Below are 9,927 nucleotides of genomic sequence, written 5' to 3' on the forward strand. Positions count from 1 at the left end.
AACTAGCAGGATTAAATCTCAATCTCAAACTTCTGGGGGAACATCAGGTCTGGAGATTAAAGCTTTTGAAAGTCAAAATCAACAAAAAGGAAAAGGAGTAGCAGGAAATAAACCGTCTGAACAACTTAAGCAAATTGGACCTTGTTACAAATGTGGGTTATATGGTCACTTATCAGCTACTTGCAGAAAGAATAATCCTCCACGAACTAATTTCATAGAAGATGAAAATGAGATAGAAGAAGAGGAGGAGAATGAAACAGAATCTGAAAATGAAGCTGAATTAGAAAATTTTGATTTAGAAGGAGATGAAAGTGAAAAGTCTTTGGTAATTCGACAAGTTCTAACAACAACAATTGACAAAGGGGATAGATGGCTAAGAGGAAACATATTCAAAATAACTTACACCATCAAAGGAAAAATCTGTACTCTTATGATTTATAGTGGAAGTTCAGGAAATTTTGTTTCTAAAAAATTGATCGACAAACTTAAACTCAAATCAAAACCACTTGCTAAATCCTATAAGATCTCTTGGTTCAAAGAAGGAGGTGAGGTTCCAATCACTAAACAATGCACTGTCAATTTATCAATTGGGGGATCATTCAAAGATCAAGTTGTTTGTGATATTGTGCCTCTTGAAGTTTGCCATATTTTGCTAGGACGACCTTGGCAGTACGACAACAAAGCTGTTCACAATGGAGAGAAGAACACATATACTTTGATGAAAAATAATAAGGAGTTTACTCTTCATCCACAAAAGAATGTGCCGGATTCAGCCGTTAAGAAAAACTCAGTTGCCAAAATGGGTGATCTGATCATTTTTTTACGTTGGTTTACTTTAATTTTCCTTTTTTGAATTTTATAGTTTTATGTTTCTATTTTAGTAATTGACAGATGCCTATGATGATTCCCTGTAGATAATGGATTGTATTATTTTCTCTTGTTTGGTTCTCTGTGTTGTTTTTGGCTCGGTTGGGTTCAACTTATTGTTTGTGCTTTTGGTTAAATTTGTTTAGCAATTTGATTTTCTGTGGATTTGCTATTAGACGCAAGTTCTCTATGGATTGGAATTTAGGCTTTTTGTTGGGCTTTTAGCTTATTACATTAAGGGAATGCCATGCCAAAGGTATCTGCGTGTGTCTCAAACTAGTTGAAGTCTTGTGAAATATGCACAGGGTTGTAGACAGATGCCTTACCATAGTCTTGTTATTTTGCCTTGTTCAGGCTTATGGCTTGTTTTGCAGTTTGATTTGTTCCCTTGGTTAGATATGTGATTTACTGAATTGGCCTCGTATAACTTATGGGTTGGATACTGTAGTCTCAAGATTTCAACGTGCTTCTTGATTCAGAATTGCCAAATGTATTATAGGGTTTCTTTGTTATTTGAGGAGGGGTTTATGTGATTATATAAAATAGAGATATTTGAGTCATGTAAAAGATAGTTTTCAATAATAATTTTTTTAAATATTTATCTTTCTTAATGTTTATTTTTTTTTTAGGGTGATAGGAAATACCTGAAGATTTCAAGTAAATTCTATCAATATTGACAAAAACAGTGAGAAAACTCTACAATATTGAGGAAAACAGACATTTTTATTGAGAAAAGCAACTAACGGAAGAAAATAACAATATACAAGTGATCCTCTATTCGAGAGGAGGATCATTCTCTCTCAATCTCTAGACGAATCTAGAGGCCAAAACCTAAACCTAAGAAACCTCCAATTTCAGCCAAATTCCCAATGCCCTAACCCTTGGAAAAACAAACTATTTAATGCATACAATTCAAAAGGAAATCTCTAAACAATCCCTACATTCAATTTCCCTCCTAAACTCCCTAAAAAATCCTTCCTAAATTGCTTCGTGGGTTTTGGTGGCTCGATCGGGCATACAGGAGAGGAGAAAGTGTTCTGCCTCTGTTCTCACGGACCGATCTCGTATGGACTGGCTGGACCGGTCCATTGGACTAGTCTAACAATACTCCCTTCCCAAAGTGCCACATTGTCCTCAAGGTGGAACGAAGGAAACTACTGCTAAGCACTTGATCAATAACACTGGACTGAAAAATAGATTGATACTGGATTGAATGATCCCTACTTCTAGCATCTCCTTAATCAATTTTTTGATATCATCCTTCTGGATTTGAGGATGACGATACGGATGAACAATGTGGGTGAAACTACTTCCTTCAAGATCCTTCAAGATGATATCATGCTCGTGTTCCCACAGAGGAGGTAACCTTTTTTGGTGGCTGGGATATCTCACTGAACTGCTGAATCAATGGCTGTACTGAAAGAGGAACGTCTTCGCCCTCCACTCTGATCCCTTACATCCTATGTAGTTCCATAAGATAACCTTCCCCCACCTCCTGTAGGCTCCTCATCTTGGGTTTAAGTGATCAACTCCATCGTCAATACTCTCCAGTTGACCTTGGTGTCCCCTAAGGTCTACAACCACTTCATCCCCAAGATTAACTCCAATGGGAGAAAATCCTCCCTCACTTGGACCCCCTATATGGTCAGCAGCACTCCCCTACATATTTTCTGACCCCTCTCCATCATCATTCCATAACACCATGTATCCACCAATGTCACCCCCAATTAGTCCATGACCTGGTTGTAGATGAAATAGTAAGTAGCCTCACTGTCAATCAACACCACCACCTCCTTGTCCGTTATTTCATCCTTCATCTTCATGGTATGATTCGGAGTGAATCCCACCACTAGATTTAGGGAGACCTCCATCATGTCCAAATGCAGCTTGTCCTCTCTCTCTCTCTCTCTCTCTCTCCTCCCTCCCCCCCCCCCCCCCCCCACCCATACTCTCACCTCCCTTCTCATTTTCTTTATCATCACAGACAGTGAGAACCTAAAGAGTTCGATCACTACACTTATGCCTTGGAGTATACTTCTCATTACATCTGAAACATAGTCCCTTCGCCCTCTTCTCTTGCATCTCCCTCTCCGTTAGTTTTTTTTTTTTAAGTTCCCCCACTTCCTCCTGCTGGATTCTCTCTAGGAGTCTCATTAATGTTGCCTGATGTAAGCCCCTTGGGTGCTAGAAGAGTGGTCGTCGTCCTATAAGAGCCTCCTGAACTATTGCTCCTGACTCTCCTCTCATGGTGCCTCTGATTCTCCATCAACTGTGCCAACTCCATGGCCTCTCCCAAGTCATGGGGCCTCAGTACCTTCAATACAGCTCTAATATCTGATTTGAGCATTTTCAGAAAGTTCCTCTCTAAGGCTGTCTCTGAGAATCACTCCACCCTGTTGGCCAGATACTCAAACCGCTCTCGGTATTCTGCTATTGATCCGTCCTGCACCAAAGCAAAGAACTGCTTATAGAAGTCTCCTCCCCTGTCGGTTTGGAAACGTTCTAATAAACAATTATTGAATTCTCTCCAACTCCGAATGGGTCTCCTCTGGTCCCTCCACTGGTACATGGACAGTGCATTCCCTTCCAAACATAAGCCTACGACAGTCAACTTCTCCTCCTCCGTTAGCCTACGACGAAGTATCTCTCCACCTTATAAATTCACCCATGCACGTCCTCACCTTAAAAAATGGGTATATTTAGTTTGCTTACCTTCTGATCTCCCCCCGTTTCCTCTTATTCCACAATAATTTCCCCTCTCCCAAGTGCTTGGGCCTCCCAAAGTACCCCGATCTTCTCTCCTACGTTCATACATGAAGCCCTCTTCGCTTTCCCCCCTCTTTTCTTCAAATCAACACCCCTTCTCCCGTATTCCCCTTCTTTTCTTTTCCAACCAGCACCCCTTGAGTCTTACCCCCCCATAGGGGTGTAAACAAGTCGAGTTGAGTTTTAGTACTAACGAGCTCAGCTTGTTAGTTGAAAAGCGAGCTCGAGTCGATCTCAAAAAACGAGCTCAAACTCGAGCTCGTCCCATTAAAATCGAGTTTGAGCCGGCTCGCGAGCCGCTCGATTCAATTTTGCATTTTCCCGCTTGTGCACGTTTTTTTCATCTCTCCTGCTTGTGACCATTTTTCTCGCATGTACTTAAAGCAACTGTGTACTTTAAAGCATGAGCAGCTGTCACTTGACAAGCCATAGTATTATAGCTAGAGCAACCGTTTAACATATTATAATATATTATATATATTATTTTAATTGAAGTAACGTTCATCTTCCAAAAAAAAAGCAACTCTGTCGTCCTTGTGTCCGTCCCAACTCCCAACATATATTATACCATGTTTTATATATTATTTTATTTATTAACATATATTTTAATACATTTTAATATATTATAATACATATTATATATTATTTTAATTAATAAATAATTAACGAGCCGGTTCGCGAGCTGGTAAGCTAGAACTCGAGCTCGACTCACGAGCTCGATAAGCTCGGCTCGCGTGCTCATAAACTAGTCGAGCTCGAGCCGGCTCGGCTCACTTACACCCCTACCCCCCCATAACCATGCCTTTCTCCATACCTCTCACCTTGTTCCTCCATGATTTCCACTTCATCATCCCTCCCACGACAATCAAAATTTATCGTTTTTCCTACCGGTTCTTTCGCCTCCAATGCCGTCGTTTGTATTTGATTACCCAATAACTTCATCATCGCATGGAGATCATAAACCTTGTCTTCCACGGATGATATTCGATCTTCCATCATAGCTTTAATTTGGCCCATTTCTCCTTCCAATCTTTCCTCTAACGCATTTACCTTCTTGGCTGACATAAAAAAAATCTGATTTTTGCTCTAGAAATCAGCAATTGTTCCTTCTTCTAGATGAAATTTCACTGTTAAAATTTCAGAAATTCAGCCCCCGATGGTCTTAAGACTTGCTCTGATACTAATTTGATAGGAATTACTTGAAGATTTCAAGTAAATTCTATCAATATTGACGAAAACAACGAGAAAAATCCACAATATTGAGGAAAATCCAAGGAAAACAACATTATTTATTGAGAAAAGAAACTAACGAAAGAAAACAACAAGATACAAGTGATCTTCTATTCGAGAGGAGGACCGTTCTCTCTTAATCTCTAGATGAATCTTGAGCCCAAAATCTAAACCTAAGAGACCTCCTATTTCAGCCAAATTACAGATGCCCTATCCCTAGGAAAAACAAACTATTTAATGTATACAATTCAAAAGGAAATCTCTAAACAATCCCTACATTTAATTTCCCTTGTAAACTCCCGCAAAAATCCTTCCTAAATTGATCCGTGGGTTTTGGCCGCTCGGTCGGGCGTATAGGAGAGGCGGAAGTGTTCCGCCTCTGTTCCCGGTCCCGTATGGACCGGCTGGATCGGTCCAGTGGACCGGTCTAATAGAGGGCTAGTTGGATGTGAATCTTTTTATGGTGGTGCAATTTGTGACTATTATATTCTGGAGGAAGTCATCTCCTTATCTTGGCTCGAGATCTTGATTGATACTTTGGTGATTTCTTTTTCTTTTTTTTTTTTTCTTTTTTAAATATTTTTCAGTTTTAATTATTGTTCTATTTGTGATTGGATTTGATCAAAACTTGTACTATCTTGCTTTTTAATTGTGGTGTGATTTCTAATGGACGTGAAATTTCCATGATCTTAATTTCATTCGATAATTATAAAATCATCTTTTAGTTTGAATTATGTGTGCTTTTGATTTTCATCAAAGAGAGAAATTTTAATGGTTTGTGAATTATAATTCCATATGTTTGATTTTCACATATTACATCTTATGGCTGTAATAGAAAATCCCAGATCCAAGAAGTCCTGCATCTAGTCTAATGAACAAATTAATTCATTTGATGTAGTGGATTTATTGTTAGTGGCGTCGCCGTCATTGCCATTGCCATTGCCATTGCCATGTTATTTGCTCTCTCTTACTCTGAACTAATTGCTGTTTCTTGTGCCTCAAAATTTTAATTAGGTTTGCAGAAAGCACCACTTAAAAGAAAAGAAAAAAAAAAAAAATCTTGCTCATGAGATTGAGTCCTTTTATCCTATTCCCATTTAAAAGGGTTTTCAAAATAAGGAAATGTTTCCGGGGCAAACCTACCTGAATGATTTCTTGGGTAATGTGATGTCCCATCTTACCTAATATCAACTTGATGGAATGAATTGTGATAGGCAATTTTCATTCGTAGGAGACTGGACGCTGGACAGTAAGTTTCTATAAGGCTTTAAAGAGCAGCTAGAGGTCATAATTTAGATGCAGGATGTTGGAAACCTCAAGCTCTTGAGTTATTTACCCCCTTCGTTCTTTTTCTTTTGGACATGTAACTTTTTCAGGGACCTACATCTCTAATTGATGATTTAACTTATCTTCTAATATTGGCTATATCAAATCAGGCTATTGAGAATATCAAGGCTACTGCTGCTAGGCAAAGTACGCCTGATAATTCACACCTTGAAAGGCAACAAAACTTTCCGGAATCGCGGGCTGCATCCACTCTTCCAGATAATTTTTTTGACAGTCAAGATGCCAAAAAACAGAAGCATGGTGAGTTTCTCTCTACTTTTTTCCGAGACTCTATTATTATTTTTTTTATAAAATGTTACTTACAAAAATATAATCAGATCTTCATAAAGCTTATGGGTTCAGATATCTGTTAGTCATCTTTATGGAAGCTTGAGGATGTCTGGCCTCTTATATTGGTTTTTCATTTGGAAATGAACTAAGCTTCCATAAATAGCAAACGGACCTGAATGCTTAGTTGTGCATGCTAAGTTTTGGAATTCCGGGTATGCATATCGATATTTAGTAGAAAAGACATTATAGCTGTTATGATTTGGTTCCAAATAGGATCTGGATGGACGAATCACACCTTTTTGGTTTTTAGACTGCTTGAAGACATTAAATTCTTTTGAATACTTGCATGTGATTTGCATTTACATAAATACTACCCAAATCATGTGAAATCCTTTTCTGGGTTAAATTCTAGAAACGCTTACAAAAAATATTGGAAATGAGTTACCTTTTTGAATGCTATTTGAAGATGAGAGTCCTGTTAGGTAAAGTTCTTATTCAAGTAAAATATAGTTATTCCAATTTATGTAATTTTTATATAATAAGGGGCTTAAGTTTAGTATAACAAAGTTAATATTTTTGAATTTCAGTCCGTTTCTATTAACTATCAATCAATATTATTGGAATATCAGGCCAGTCATATTTTGATTTGATTTATTACTTGGATTTATTACAAAAAAACGTGGATACAATGATAATATATCTTCTGAAGTTAAGTCTTTTTTTTTTTTTAAATACTTTGTGACAAGTGAATGTTATGAAAATTTAAAGATTGATTTGATAGAACTACAGGAAGACTAACCATTAAATCATAAGGAATTAAGTCTTGGGGTAACAATTAACAAAGGAGTGATTGACATAAATATTGATTGTATAAAAATAAGAATGTTAAGATAGATGTATTATAATAAATTGTATGATAGAATAAGTGATGATTATATTAAGGAGGCAGTGGCATAGCATGTATTCAAGAAAAGATATTGTACAATAGATTTAGGTGTTTTGATCTTACACCATAGAGGATAAAAGATGCACTATAACATTGATATGAAAGGAGAAAGGATTTAATCAAAAGATAGCATGGACAGAAGTTGTTCATAGGAGTGCAAAATAAAACCAGATGTCATAAAATATGCAATAGAGAAGAAAGGGGGATTTAGAAAGAGGAAATCAAATAATTAAGACAAGGCTAATGTTGATGACAATTAATCAGCTATAGTTATTTGATACTTAATCTTCTTCTGCACATAAAATAAATATTATGCAAAAGGGATAATTTGAAGGAAACTGATAGGAAATACTTGATTTCAAGTATTCCCTAATCACTTTAGCAACAAATCTCAAAGCGGACTGCTGTCCACAGCAGGAAATCAGCCAAAAACAGTAGAAAAGTAGAGGAAAACTGCAGGAGATGAGGAGAAAACACTTGTATTTTACTAGTAGACAATGAAAATAGCAAAGATACAATTTGTTCTTCAATCCGAGAGGAAGAACAACTCTCCAAAGTTCTCCGGCGAAGCCAAGAGCCCAAGCACACAAACCCTAGATCTCAAAAGAGAATTCAAATTCAAGATGAGGAGCTAATTCCCCCCCCCCCCCAACTCCTAATTATACAAAATTAATCATAAAAGACAATCATAAACTTCCTAAAACAGCCTCTCATGTTCAAAATTTCCCTCCTAAACTCCCCCTCTCAAGCCCACGTGGACTCATGGTTCCGCCCCCTTGCTGCCGTTTCCGCCCAGGCGTCTCGCATAGAAGCGGACCGGTCCCTGTTGGACCGGCCTCCCAAAGAATCACCTTGTCCTCAAGGTGAAAATCTGAAAACTGCTGTTTCGCCATCTCGTATGGCTCCCACTTGGCCTCGTAGTCAGGAAGGTTCTTCCACTGGATCAACACTTCCTTAGTTTCATATTCTTTCTTGCAAACACCCCTCAGCTCCAAAGGTTCCAGGATCACCTCTAACTCCTCCGTAAGTGTCGGCGGTAGCTTGGGAATGGCGATGTGATCACCAATGACCCTTCTCAGCTGTGAGACGTGAAAAATCGGGTGTATAGTCGCCGATGGGGGTAATTTCAGTCGATATGCTACTGCCCCGATCTTTTCTATCACTTCATAAGGACCAAAGTACCTTCGAGCTAGCTTTTCATTCCTCCGGTTAGCGACTGTCTTCTATCTGTATGGGCGGAGCTTCAAGAACACCTTATCCCCTGCCTCAAAATGGATATCTTTTCTATGCCCATCTGCTTGCTTCTTCATGATTTGCTGCGCCCTCAGCAAGTGCCTTTTTAACTCCTCTAACACTCGGTCCCTCTCCTCCAAATACTCCTCTACTGATGAAACAGGAGTACTACTGCTCCCAAAGTGTACCAAGTGTGGGGGATCCCGTCCGTACAACACTTTGAATGGGGTCATTTGTGAAGCCGAGTGAAATGACGTGTTGTACCAGTACTCAGCCCAGGATAGCCACTTCGTCCATAGCTTTGGTGTCTCTGAAACAAAGCATCTGAGGTACGTCTCCAAGCTCCTGTTGACTACTTCCGTCTGTCCATCCGTCTGTGGGTGGTAGGCTGTACTTCTCTTTAGCACTGTTCCCTGCAATTTGAATAGCTCATTCCAGAAATGACTGAGGAACACCTTGTCCCTATCTGATACGATCGCCTCTGGCACCCCGTGTAATCTGATCACTTCTCTGATAAAGGCTGATGCTACTGTTATTGCGGTGTAGGGATGTCGGAGGGGAATGAAATGGGCATACTTGCTCAACCTGTCCACCACTACTAAGATCACTGTGAACCCCTTTGAACGGGGCAGCCAATCTATGAAATCCATAGAGATCTCCTCCCATACTCTACCCGGCAAAGCTAAAGGCTGTAGTAATCCTCCTGGTGACATAGCTAGGTACTTACTCCTTTGACAGACCTCACATCTGGCTACCATCTCCTCTACATCTTTATGCATCCCCTTCCAGTACAGCTCCCCAGCTAGCCTCCTGTATGTCTTTTGTACGCCTGAATGGCCCCCTATTGCACTCCCATGAAACTCATGGAGTAGGTTTGGGATGTGGATCGACGTCCGAGGCATCACAAACCTCCCCTGATACAGCAGCTTGTCTCCCTCCATGGAGTATCCCGGGTGGCTATCTGGTTCCTTCAGTAAATCCGTCCTGATCTTTCCCAAACTCTCATCTCTGGCGCTCTCTTCTCTGATGGCCTCCCAATCCAGCATCCAAGGCACGGATAGAGCGACTGTCTGTAATTCCTCCATACATCTGGATAAGGCATCGGCCGCCTTGTTCTCCACCCCTGGCCTGTACTGAATCTCAAAATCGTACCCCAGTAACTTGGACAACCACCTCTGATGCTCTTCCGTCACCATCCGCTGTTCTAAGAGAAATTTCAGGCTCCGCTGATCAGTCCTGACAAAGACGTGTTTTCACAGTAGGTAAGG

General features: G+C 39.6%; 1 protein-coding gene across 1 annotated transcript in view; it reads left to right on the forward strand.

Annotated features, from left to right (window-relative positions):
• The window catches only part of LOC110097995 (zinc finger protein 830), a 43,969-nt gene that overhangs the window by 24,885 nt on the left and 9,157 nt on the right, over positions 1 to 9,927 (forward strand). Inside the window, exon 3 of the mRNA XM_020824687.2 lies at positions 6,300 to 6,450. Coding sequence (XP_020680346.1) covers positions 6,300 to 6,450 — 151 coding nt within the window. The remainder of the gene's footprint in view (positions 1 to 6,299; positions 6,451 to 9,927) is intronic.

Source organism: Dendrobium catenatum, unplaced genomic scaffold (assembly GCF_001605985.2).
Source record: "Dendrobium catenatum unplaced genomic scaffold, ASM160598v2 fragScaff_scaffold_576, whole genome shotgun sequence".
Lineage (NCBI taxonomy): Eukaryota > Viridiplantae > Streptophyta > Magnoliopsida > Asparagales > Orchidaceae > Dendrobium > Dendrobium catenatum.